The following is a 14,052-nucleotide window of genomic DNA, read 5'->3' as shown; positions in this document are numbered from 1 at the left end:
TTTCTTTCCTTTTTTTTTTGGGGGGGGGGGGGCGAGTGAAAAGGAAAGACACATTTTGAAATGCAAGCACTAGTAGCAAGCTTGTCATATGAGCATGCACAGTGCACGTATGCAACTGCATGTTTTTGGTTTTGTGCCAATGATATTTTTTATGCAAATTACATTTATTTGATATTTAAAATCTCTGAAAGTACACAAGGGGAACCAGCAAATGAAATGTTAAGTAAATATTATAACAAGATGACAAGCATTTCATACCACTCAGTATTACAAAAAATTATGCAATGATTTCTCTGTTACCAGTGACAATTTTGAGACAATATAGCACAATTTTTGCACCAGGCAACAATAAAAATCAACATGCTGTTCTCGTTAATGTGGTTCCTAAAATGAGACATAGTACAATAGTTTTTATTTTAAAAAAAAAGTAAATGTGCATGTATCACATAGCAAATGTTAACACTTTCAACACTATCATGTCTTAACACGGATCCTGGCAATGAACTGCGTCTTTTTCCTGAATTTTAATACATTATAACACAACAGCAAAACATAGTAAATACCTGATTTTTGTATCATATGAAAGTATCATCCATGTAAATTGAAGATGTTAATCAGGAAGTACATATCTAAAGTAATTTAATTACACTAGTCTTATATAATTAATTTCGTGTGGCTATTTCTAGCTGAGTGCAGCCCTTATAAGGCAGACTCTCCGATGAGGGTGGGCGGCATCTGCCATGTGTAGGTAATTGCGTGTTATTGTGGTGGAGGATAGTGTTATGTTTGGTGTGTGAGTTGCAGGGATATTGGGGACAGAACAAACACCCAGGCCCCGGGCCACTGGAATAAACCAATGAAGGTTAAAATCAAACCCGGGACCCTCTGAACCGAAGGCCAGTATGCTGACCATTCAGCCAATGAGTTGGATACTAGTCTTATGAAAAACATAAAAAATGTACAGAAAAAACTTTAACATTCAAGTGATACCAATAACTTTGCTCAAACAATAAAAATGGATCATCTGATGTGGCTACTTAAGCCACAAATAAACACAATTACATTTAAAATACAAAAATTACCTATTTAGGAATAGTTCTCTTGGTATAGTAGCCCGAAAAACATTGGGCTATGCACAGTCCAACCTTGCACGCCTTGCACCACCATCTACTTTCTTTTCGCAGTACAGGTGAATCATCAGCCTTCATCTCTTTGTCTAAATGAAAAAACAATGCAAATTTCTGCATAGGTGAAGTATTTCTATAGTTTATATTCAGAGTAAAATAATGCAGCTAAAATCTTGCATTCAAAAATGAAGTAACAAATAAAAATCTTGCCCGAACTATCACTTGATAAGTGATCTGGTTCGTAGCTTCATCACTGTCATCTATTTCTGAACCCACTTCTCCCACTAAAATATCGCAGATATCACTATCGTTGAGCCAGTGTGAGGACATGCTTGTACAGTAACACAGCTGACAGCGTGGTAGATATGGTGCGCTCAGCACCCGACACTTCGAGTGCTCCGGTAGTGGAAACGACAAAGAGAAACTACCCTTTTTATCATTTCAGTTTGAACTTTCTGATAACTGCTGCATTCTAGTGGATACTAGATAAACTACAGCATCCAAGCAAGGAACAGGAACCGTACAGGATACGTGCAGCTGCCTATAAACACGCGCGAAAATCACACCGTATGGGATACGGGCGCTATCCACAACCGTATGGGCATAGTGCTGAAAGAGTTAACATATAAGTAATACATTAAAATTCAGTTGTCATTAGCATGGAGATGAAAGGAGTTAATAAATGATGACGATTCTGATCCAAAGTAATTAAGTACTACGATTACTCCTTTTGTCATAGGAAAAATAATGATTAGAAGTAGTATTTGCTAGGAAATACACCATACATACCTCGTGAGGGCTGTGGTCGAACATTTTTTTGATGGCTTGGAGGGGTAATACATTCTGCATACCGGTACCTTCTGGACCATCCTTTCTGCCAATGTGTATAACGGAAGGAACACTTGGCTTAGACTGGATTTTGTAACGTCTTAAACCTTTAGCGTCTTCAAAACGATGACCTAAGAAGGGGGGAAAAAAGAAACATTGTTTTACAGTAATACAAATAAGTCCATACCTTATCAATGAATAGAAAATGGTGTATACTATAGACCAAGGAATGTCAGTAACAGATAAATAAACTGCACTCAGTGAAATATCATACTCTCCTTGACTCAAAAGTTAGCTAATTTATCAGAAACTTTCATTCATCAGTGAAAACTAGTTTGATTAATCGATATCAAACATCTCTACTAGCGATGAATAAAGGAGACAAAAGACTATACTTATTCTCTTTGTCTTAAAGCCTTCGACGGTGTAGACAGAGACATACTACTTGCTAAATTCAAGACGAGGATACGATCAGTGGTGGTGATTAGAGGAGGGGCCAGGGGGTCCCCACTTTGTGGAGAACACATTATATTTTTATTCCATTTTGAAAATAGGAATGATTATAAGAAGCAATTTGTACAAGCCCTGTTGTCTTATCAGCTAATTCGTTCCGTTATTTTCTTTAATTATTAACAAGCTTGAGTACTGTTTGTCGTCTGTTCATCCCCCCCCCACCCTCTTCTAATTCCCAATCGCCCCTACTGGATACGATCTCATCTTAGCAGTCATCAGTGGGAAAATGTTACGTCTTCATGGCAAAGGACTAGAATGGGCGTCGCACAGGGTGGAGTTTTGTCACCACATCCGTTCTCGTTATACATGAACGACTTATCTGAGGTGTTGACCAATTGTAAGTAACACCTATATGCTGATGATATTCAATTATACATTCATAAAAAGCCAAATGATTTGAACAATGCAATCCCTAAGTTAAATGGAGACCTACCAAATGTTAAAGACTGGACTAGTAAATATGGTCTGAAAGTGAACCCATTAAAATCACAGGTCATCATAATTGCTACTTATAAATGACATGCTAAGCTAAAAAACACATTTAAACCCAGTGTTAAGTTCAGTGGAATACCAATAATATTTACCAATAATGTTAAGAACCTTGCAGTAGTATTCCATATATATTAAAGTTGGTGAGAACATGTCACAAAAATTTATCACTGAGTATTCTTTTCCTTACATCCCCTGAAATGGATGAGGAACTTCCTTCCAGGAAACACAAGGAAATTATTAGTTCAGAGTCTAATATTCCCAATATTTTACTATGGAGATATATTTTGTAATACAGTAGTATGAGCAAAACACTTTCATGTCGATTACAGTGCACCTACACTGCTTGTGCTCAATTCATATTAAATATTCCTGTCCAAACTCATAACAGCCCCTGTCATGGCTAAGATTGACCAAACGATATAAATATCCCACTATTTCCCTCCTCCACAGTATTCTGCAAAACAGCAAACCAGACTATCTCAGAACAGATTTTAAATACCTCTCCCATTCAGGTAGAGCTTCATCAAGGTCATCCACACGATCCCATTCCATTGTCTATTTCTGTTTATCATAGTAACACGTATAACAACTCATTTACACCTGCTACCATACGTTATTGGAACTCAATCCCAGCTGAAATTAGAGGCATAGGCAATCCGATGATATTTAAAAAGAAATCTTTAATGTGGTACGGTACTCAGTCCTGTAGAAAGTAGATCTGACTAACGTAACAAAACTAATATTTAGTTCCTGATCATCACTAAGGATACAAAATTATTGAGGTTAAGTAAATTCCTTTTAGTGATGTTTAGAATTATGATGTTTAACTAATTATCAAATGTATACTATTTATGTTACCTATTCTATAAATTGTATAACAGTGCTGCATAACATGGCTTCATAGCCCGAGCCCCACCATTTAAAAAAGGCAATAAACTAAGCTAAACTAACATTCAGGAATATGTGGGGAAAAGGGGTTCATGCATATAAACTACACATCTGCAAATTTTAACCCCTTTACATATTTATTTGATTAAAGTTTCCAGGTCACAGGTTAAGGTATGCTCGAGAAGACATGTGAAATGGTGGTACATCAATAACCTTTATAGTCACCACGATTTTCAATGCAAGCATGCAAACATGGGGAGTGGGAAGTGGAGATCTGTTGTAATCTCAGACATTTCTGTCTTGGTGCCAGTGATGGTCGTAGGTTGGTAAGAAGGAGGCCAGGTGAGCTCTTGGAACCAAGCTCTTTGTGGCGTCGACACACTGGACCTACACTGGGAGTTATGGTCTGGGAAGCAATTTCGTTTGACAGCAAAGCACTCTCGACATTTTTCCAAGAACTTGACAGCGGATTTATATGTTAGACTGATGATTGAACCGGCTGTGCTGCCATTCATTTGCACTATTCAAGGTTCTTTTTTTTTTCCAACAGGATAATGCTCGTCTTCATACCATTGCTGTCATCCAACGTGCTTGTCGACCAGTTACTTAGCCTGCAAGATCACAGTACTTTTGCCCATTAAGCACGTATGGAATGACAAATCCAGTGTCATCCAATGCCAGCAATAACAGTTGCTGATTTGACAGACCAAGTGTGTGTGCAACATATGGCAAAGAGTTCTACTTCTTATTTCTTGAGATTTTAACGTGTTTTAAAGTAGATATTTTAGTTTACAGTTTTATGTGTTGTAAATTCAAGTGTCTCCTTAGGGATTTTGATATGTTTTTTATTATTGCTGAAAAGAGAATAGATCTATTTCTCGAAACATGTATGATGGTGGTATGAATTAAACTAGTGAGCAATGTATACTACATGTATAATCAGATGTATTGACAGAGAGACCTTTATTAGCCCTGTTTCTGACAGATTGGTGAATCATTCCTATGATTCGTGATTTAATGTATTTCTGATTTTACATACAGCCCTTAGCCCCTAACAGTCCATTAAATCAAGAGTTTACTGTACCCTACCTTGAAAAACCAGGTTGGTTATAAAGGGAAATGAAGACAGTAATTTGACATACTTGTGAGATCGTCTAAGTCTTGTTCATGTAGTACAGAGACTTCTTCTGGCTGGAGGCCAATGCGCCGCTCCTCTGGAAGTCCAAAGTCTGATCCAGACCTCACACGCCATTGGGGATCTTCTTGAAGGCTGTATTTACGTGACTTATGATAATGGTGGTGATGACGGCTACAACAAAAGAAATGACATGCTATCAACAAGCTTTTAGAACTATAGTAAAACCATGATTTACTCAAATATCAAATTTAACTCAAATGCCAAATATAACACTAAAACTAGGTAGTTTAATGTCTTATTTTATTCACTGCTGTATTATATTTGAATGAAATGAAACCCTTAAACTAAAAAGAAACTTTACTTGTCAGTTCTAGATGAGGATTATACTTGTAATAATCCTAAAGAAAAAACCAATAATTATGTACAGCATATTTCAATTTACTCAAATTTGTTATGATGGAAGCCATTTTTCATCAGTTTTGACTTAGTGAATTTATAACTCTGAGGTTCTTTGGTCTACCAAAACTAATTCAGTTTAACATAAATTTAGAAACTGCCTGGAAAAGAAAACATTTATTAAGAGATTATACTTGAAAAAGATACCATTTGCGAAATGTAAAAAGATTCACCTCGTTTTCTTGATGGGGCATAAGCCCAAAAGCCAGATACAATTAATTAAACACAGAATGACATGTTTTCCTCTTGAAAGAACATAATCAGATTCTATCTAATCACATTTTTTTAAATATTTTAAATTGATGAATATTATTGAGAAATGTAAAACAATGACTAGTAAAGAGACATGAAGCATTGCTGGAGCATTTCATGAGTGCTCCAGTAATGCTTCATCTTTCATCTTCTTTGAAATATTAGAAGAGTATAAATGGAATTTAAACATGAATGTTTTTTTACATGTTTTAATAATATTAATCAATTCATTATATATTAAAAAAGTTAAAATTGTGATTTCAGAGAATCTGATGATTTTCTTTAAAGAATGAAACATGTCGTTCTGATTTCAATCAATTGTATAATTTTTCAAGTATAATCTTTTAATAAATTCTTTCTTTCTCAGCTATTTTCTATTAGCTTTGGCAGACTGAACAATCTCATAGTTATAGAAAACTTTCTTTCAGTTGTTCAGTAGCATGACATTTGAACGTGAAATAGTCCACCTGAAATTGAACACTCACTGAAGTATGAATGCTCAGATTTTGTTGTCATTTCTTTAATCAGTTCTACAAGCAAATTAACAAGAGCCATGTCCTTTTTTTTCTATTAACCCTAGAACACTAACCCTATTTCGCCACACATTATTACTAACCCTTCGTATATTTGACTACTCCAATTTATAATTGTTATATTTTCTATGTAACAGCTTATATTTGGCAAGATTTTATTTATTTAAAGTTCCTATAGTGTCATAAACTTAACATGAATCAAAATACATAGATGTTAAATAATTTTATGTGATTATTTATTAAATATAGAAAACTTGACATGTTTTATAAGAAATGAATTTTATAACACAACATATTCAAATAAACCCTTAAAATTATGAATGTGGGTTATTTATATTGCAAAGAAACCAAACCTAACAAGAAAATAAATAAGTATAAATGTAAAAAAGGCATGAAGAAACATTATACTTATAAGTTCACACTATCACTAATCGTTCGTCAATATGACGACACCCATCCAATTATTACATGAATGAGCAAAGATATCAATAATCGCACATGTCACAGTCAATAACTGCTCGAAAAAATCAGCTACACAAAATAGCGGCATGCGCGCATGTGCGGAAGGCAATAAACTATACCGTTCTCCTACCTACCATCATAAAATTTACGAAGGGTTGGGTGATCATTGTGACACAGTTAGGTATGCATATATTGCAGAACTGGAATTATTCTCTTTGTCTGCAAACATTCCCTGGGAACATCTTGTTTGTGATGGAGACAAGAGTTCTGAGAAATATACTGCTTCTGAATTCTGACCAGTGTAATCCCAAGCAACTATGGGGCTAATAAGTGGTTTGTAGCTAATAAGCAGGTAGGAGAATGAAATAGCAAACAGTCTTTGGAAATAATGTGAAAAAATAGAACCTTACTTGGTTTTGTGATATATATAATAATCATTTTGTCATAACTGCTCAAAAATTAGTTAAGATGTCTTCCTACTTACTATCTATACCGGTACCTCAATTATGGGTTAAAAACACACTGATTATTTTATCTCACTCCAGACACTGAAATGAAATTTAAGGTTACGAAGAAGTAGCCACCTGGGCGACTGCCCTAAATGCAGATCAGTATTGATTGATTGATTGATTGATTGATTGATTGTAGCACTCAAAAATAAAACAAAATTAACACAGGATGGAATAATTACAAACTTCCTGCTAAAAAGGAACAGTAAAGGCTCAGTTCAATATTAACAATGTTATTTTATCTATGACACTTTTAGAAATGGTAGATTTTCCAATGATATTAAAGTAACCAATAAAAGGTTTGTTTCAAAAATGGTGAAGAAAGTTATCCTAAAAATTATGGGCCTACAACAACATTATCATTCATTTCAAAAAATTTAGAGAAAACTATCACAAATAGGCCTTTATCCTTCTTAAGAAATGTCATGTATTTCTCCAAGTGTCAATACAGATTTTATCACAAAAGAGGCAATGAAATGATGAAAGCTGACATGATGAAATAAGTATAGGAATCCCACGATAAAGCTAGAAAAGCAAGTGATACATTTACAGATTTTGCTAAGGCTTTTGATATACACACACAATCCTCTTGTAAAAATTAGAATGTGCAGCTGTTACAGGTGTATATCTCTTAGTAGTGGCTCAAGAATTACAAAAGAAATATGTTAGTCTCATTTCCAGATGATGAAAGTGAACTGGCTAAAATACTGGTGTCATACAAGGATCAGTACTTGGACCATTTCTTCATTGTAATTTATTTATAAATTATATTGCTTTAATTGATATTCAAAGTAAGTTTACTCTCTTGATGATCTAGCAGTTTACTTTTAATTTGGAAATAAATCAGATGAATAATAATAATACATCATCATTGTAGACCGTTATGCCTTTCAGCATTCAGCCAATAATAATAATGAATGAAGATTGTGATAAGGCAACAGACCAAAGAGCAGTGGTCCTCAAAGTATGGCATGCTGATAAAACAAACAATAAATTTGATACTTACTGAGAAGTGCAGAAACAGATGGCTAAAACCCTCCGACAAACCAAAAGAAATTAATTAATGAAGGAAATACAAGACATTAAATTGGAATTTAGGAATAACAACAGTCAGAACTTTTATAAGACATTAAAACAACACTGGAAAGGTTATCAGGGACAAAGCTTAAACTTTCAGAGAAAGGATGGGGAATTGGCTGTAAGCTATAAAGAAAAATGTGATATTGTTTCAAGCTATTTTGATGAACTATTGAACTATAATGAACCCAGGGATAAATGGCCAAAAATTCTTCAAAACAAAGAAACTAAGAAGATAGTCATGGAACTGATGAACAACAAAGCTGAAGGGAATGATTCAATCACAGCAGAGATACTGAAAAGTGAAAACCATCCAGGCATTACTCCATGAATTGATGAAGATGTGCGAGACTGAAAAAATACCTGATGAATGGAAAATGGCACTGATTCACCTATTACACAAAAAAGATGAAAAAGCAGATGTCAACAATTAGCGTGGCACTTCTATTTTACCTGTAGCATATAAGGTACTCTCAAAAGCCCTTCAGACCGGGCTAGTGGAGCAAATAGATCACCAAAGTTGTGAACACCAAGGTGGTTTCAGAAAATTAGGATCACACGAGCAGATATGGAGTTTGAAAAGAGTCACAGAAAATTACACTTCAAAAGACCTGGTAGTCTTCTTTGTAGATTTCCAGAAAACATACAATTCAGTTGAATGCAAAGTATTAATTGACATCTTGAGTGAATTTGGAGTGGATGATAAAATGACAGAAATTTTCAAGCAGACACTAATTCCCACTCACTCTAAAGTAAAATTCATGGGTGGATTTTCTAAGGAGTTTGAAATTAAAACAGGAGTAGGGATAGGGCTATGGACTGTCACCGACTCCCTTTAATTGTGTGTTGGAGAAGGCTATCTGTGAATGGGGAAAAACTTAACAAGAAAGGTTTACTGAACCAAGTATAAATTGCAGGTTCAAAAAACGGTGTCAAGATCAACTGTCTAGCTTTTGCTGATGATTCAGTGATCATTTCTAGAAACACAGATACAGCTGCAGAACAGATAAATCTTTTGAAACAACAAGCTGAAAAGGCTGGACTTAGGATCTCCTTTGTAAAAACAAAGTACTTGTCTAATATCTGCACAGCTCCCCAACAACTAAAGACAAGGTAAACAAGCGGTTGGGAAAGAAATATTTTATCATACTTGATAGTAGACCGAACACATATCATAGGGTAAGTGGTTCAGGGAGCTCAGGAAGGAACTGAAAAATATTGGACTAAATCGTGAAGACACTGTTAACAGAACCAAGTACCGACACCAGATTGGCAATTTCAAGGGCTTTAATGAAGAAGAACAGCAGAATAACGAGTCGACAGCAGAAAGGAGACAGGCTGCCAGAGGGAGAATGCAACGACACTGGGCTGAGGAGAAAGCTTCGAAAAATGTGTAAGTGTTGCTTATTATGGTCTCTAAACGCCTAAAATAATAATAATAATAATAATAATAATAATAATAATAATAATAATAATAATAATAATAATAATAATAATAATAATAATAATAATAATAATAACAACAACAACAACTATATTCTGCTTTAATCTGACAGATGGCACAGAGACATTTAACAGTTGGGGGATTTATATTTGAGTTTTAATTCATTTTTCCATATGTGTGACCAGAGACAATTTATACACCAACATCATAAGATATGGAGTGCCGAATGGACCTTTGACTGCCCTTCAAAAATCCATCTGTCCTTTGGATTTGAGCCATGAATTTGAGAACGCACAGGGGTCGACATTCTAACACTGATCTGCAGAGGGAAATTAGATGTAGTATGTGAGAATGTACGTATGTATGTATGTATGTATGTATGTATGTATGTATGTATGTATGTATGTATGTATGTATGTTGAGTCCTCAGCTCGGAGGCTATTCGGATCCTCAAGAGTTCCACAACCAGGTGTCAATAAAGAAGCATACAAGAAGAAAAATACTATTGTAGATGAAAAATGGGAATTGATGATAATGATAATGACTAGGGGAGCAAGGTAGTTTGCCATCATTTTCACCAGTGAGCCAGAAGGTGTCATTACATATCAGTCTCTCAAATCCACTTAAACATAAGAATCAACCAACTTTACAATTCATTACAGCATGCATCACAGAGACTGGCCTCATTAAGGATTGGTGTTACATGTAGCCCACCTGGTGGCCATGATCATTGAAGTCTATATAGTCTGGCACCGTGGTTATCCGGTTCGAGTCCTGTTGGTCGAAAAACTTTTCACCATCAGAATATTGGCCAATAGGGTAGGGGAGTTAGTGGTATACAACTTCTAATCACTAGATTGTGTACCAAAAGCCTGGATTAAATTCCATACTTCTCCGCAGTGATCACAGAGTGAGGGCACATGACGCTGTTGATGGTGATTCGTCCGTCGGATGGGGACGTAAAGCTATGAGCAGACATCTTGGTGTTAGTCGACAGGAGTAGGCTACGTGCCGACATTGGGTTTAACCCTCTCCCTACCTCATTATCATAATCATAGCACATTCAGACACGCAAGTCGCCTATAGGGGCCAAATAGAAAGACTTACACCAGGTGAGCCGAACATGTCCTCGGACACTCCTGGCAGTAAACGCCATTGATAAATAAGTGACTACCTATGTACATACCTCAGTCATTTTCATGTTGTCATAATCAAAGATCAGGCAAAAACATAGTCATGAAAGTAACAAACTTGTTCTATCCCATACTGGAAGACAAAATGGAATGCAAACACCATCTGTTACTGGGCTGGGTTGCTCAAATGGTCAAGCCAAAGTTGGCAGGTTCAATCCCAACTCAGACAGGTGGTACATGAAGGAGCTCAAATACCTCAGCCCCGTGCCGGTAGATTTGCCAGCACTTAAAAGCTCCTGTGGGACAAAATTCTATCACCTTGTCATCTCCAAACACAGTAAAAGTAGTTGTGGAATGTTAACCCAACATTATTATTATTATTATTATTATTATTATTATTATTATTATTATTATTATTATTATTATTATTATTATTGGCTTTAAGTCCCACTAACTACTTTTACGGTTTTCGGAGACGCCGAGGTGCCGGAATTTAGTTCCGCAGGAGTTCTTTTACAGGCCACTAAATCTACCAACACGAGGCTGACGTACTTGAGCACCTTAAAATACCACCGGACTGAGGCAGGTCCGAACCTGTCAGGTTGGGGTCAGACGGCCAGTGCCTCAACCGTCTGAGCCACTCAGCCCGGCTATTATTATAATTATTATTATTAGAGATGGATCTGAACTACATCCGACTCCTTGGCTGAATGGTCAGGTTGAGGCCTTCGGTTCAGAGTGCCCTCGGTTCGATTCCCGGCCGGGTCGGGGATTTTAATCGCGTCTGATTAATTATTCTGCCTCGGGGTCTGGGTGTTTATGTTTGTCCCAACATTTTGCTCCTCATATTCAGACAGCACACTACACCACCTACCACAACGGAAACACGCAATAGTCATTACATCCTTCTATATAGGGTTGCGTCAGGAAGGGCATCCGACCGTAAAACAGGGCCAAATCCACATGTTCGACGAAGTCCGCACCCGTGACCCCACAGATGTAGGAAAACCGGTAGAAAAAGAAGATGGCGCTGGACTAAAAACTTAAGGTTATTAGGGAAAATATTCATAAATTCAGTGGGCTTGGCAGACTGATGTGATAGCATATTCTGGCTCAGTGAGCAAACAAACAGGAAACTACGTCACTCTTTGTCTCTCCAATACACCCGTTGGCAGCTGTCGTGGATCCAACCAGTCTTTGGCCAAAGGATTCGAAATACCGTACATGATATAATAATTCACTGGACTGTAATTGTGTTATTGAATGGGGAGGGGGGGGGGAATTATTTATCTACCATAATCCAATAAATATAATTTTCAATCATCAATAATTTACATCATCATCATCATCATCATCATCATCTGTTTACCCTCCAGGTTCGGCTTTTCCCTCGGACTCAGCGAGGGATCCCACCTCTACCGCCGCAAGGGCAGTGTCCTGGAGCTTCAGACTCTTGGTCGGGGGATACAACTGGGGAGAATGACCAGTACCTCGCCCAGGCGGCCTCACCTGCTATGCTGAACAGGGGCCTTGTGGAGGGATGGGAAGATTGGAAGGGATAGACAAGGAAGAGGGAAGGAAGCGGCCGTGGCCTTAAGTTAGGTACCATCCCGGCATTCGCCTGGAGGAGAAGTGGGAAACCACGGAAAACCACTTCGAGGATGGCTGAGGTGGGAATCGAACCCACCTCTACTCAGTTGACCTCCCGAGGCTGAATGGACCCCGTTCCAGCCCTCGCACCACTTTTCAAATTTTCGTGGCAGAGCCGGGAATCGAACCCGGACCTCTGGGGGTGGCAGCTAATCACGCTAACCACTACACCACAGAGGCGGACAATAATTTACATAACAAGGAGAAAATCTTGAGTACGTTACCTCTTCCTCCTGGCCTTTTTTTCAGTTTCTTTGGCGGAAGATTCATCTTTTACAGTATCTGGCTCTGTTTCCGTACCTTCCGCTGTAGTTCCAGTCTTCTCTCCAGTCTCACCTGTCAAGAAATTGTAAAAATAATTTGTAGACAATTTATGGACACATAAATACTACATGGAATCGTTTTTGCTAATTGTATTCTGAATCAAATCTAGCGAACGGTGAAAATAACTTTAGTCACTCTGTATTCTCTCACCATCCTGCGCACACATGACTGAAACAAGACTGACAACAGCTAATGGCAAGATCTGCAATGATCAATCAATCAGTGCTCTTTACGATGTGTACAGTATGAGCGGGAAACTGAAACTGATACCTTGTGCATTCTCTCTGAACGTCTGGGACTATTATTTGGATACGTTGTTGTATTATTTGTAATGTTTAGATTCACTGCAATACAAGATGGTAGTACGTGGTTGACCTGCAGTGATTTCCTTTTAATTGCAGCTATTCACTAAATGTTTGGTGCCGAAACACTCGATTGAATGAACCAACTAACATACTATAAATATTTGATTCAACATTAAGAAACACATTAAAATTTTATTGTACTTCGACGGCTTGAAGGAACATACAGCAGCAGACTACGGCCTGATAAGGGGAAGTATCAGTCAATCACTACTGATATGCATTTAGGGCAGTCGCCCAGGTAGCAGATTCCCTATCTGTTGTTTTCCTAGCCTTTTCTTACATGATTGTAAAGAAATTGGAAATTTATTGAACATCTCCCTTGGTAAGTTATTCCAATCCCTAACTCACCTTCCTAAAACGAATATTTGCCCCAATTTGTCCTGTTGACTTCCAGCTTTATCTTCATATTGTGATCTTTCCTACTTTTAAAGACAATACTCAAAACTATTTATCCACTGATGTCATTCCACGCCATCTCTCCATTGACAGCTCGGAACATACCACTTAGTAGAGCGGCTCGTCTCCTTTCTCACAAGTCTTCCCAGCCCGAACTTTGCAAGATTTTAGTTACGCTGTTCTTTTATCGGAAATCACCCAGAACAAATCGAGCTGATTTTCTTTGGATTTTTTCCAGTTCTTGAATCAAGTAATCCTGGTGAAGGTTCCATACACTGGAACCATACTCTATTTGGGGTCTTACCAGAGACTGATATGCCCTCTCCTTTACATCCTTACTACAACCCCCAAATACCCTCATAACCACGTGTAGAGATCTGTACCCTTTATTTACAATCATATTTAGGCCTATGTGATTACCCCAATGAAGATCTTTCCTTATATTAACACCTACGTACTTACAAT

The 14,052-nt window shown here is 37.2% G+C and overlaps 1 protein-coding gene across 1 annotated transcript in view; it reads right to left on the bottom strand.

Moving 5' to 3' along the window:
• The window catches only part of Ae2 (Anion exchanger 2), a 237,331-nt gene that overhangs the window by 195,272 nt on the left and 28,007 nt on the right, over window positions 1-14,052 (bottom strand). Inside the window, exons 3-5 of the mRNA XM_067139840.2 lie at window positions 12,727-12,838; window positions 4,991-5,157; window positions 1,917-2,086 (exon numbers count right to left, since the gene is read on the bottom strand). Coding sequence (XP_066995941.2) covers window positions 1,917-2,086; window positions 4,991-5,157; window positions 12,727-12,838 — 449 coding nt within the window. The remainder of the gene's footprint in view (window positions 1-1,916; window positions 2,087-4,990; window positions 5,158-12,726; window positions 12,839-14,052) is intronic.

The sequence above is a fragment of the Anabrus simplex genome, chromosome 2 (genome assembly GCF_040414725.1).
Source record: "Anabrus simplex isolate iqAnaSimp1 chromosome 2, ASM4041472v1, whole genome shotgun sequence".
NCBI classification, from domain to species: Eukaryota; Metazoa; Arthropoda; class Insecta; order Orthoptera; family Tettigoniidae; genus Anabrus; species Anabrus simplex.
Note: the sequence above shows the minus strand (reverse complement) of the source record. Positions and strands in the feature narration are given on the sequence as shown.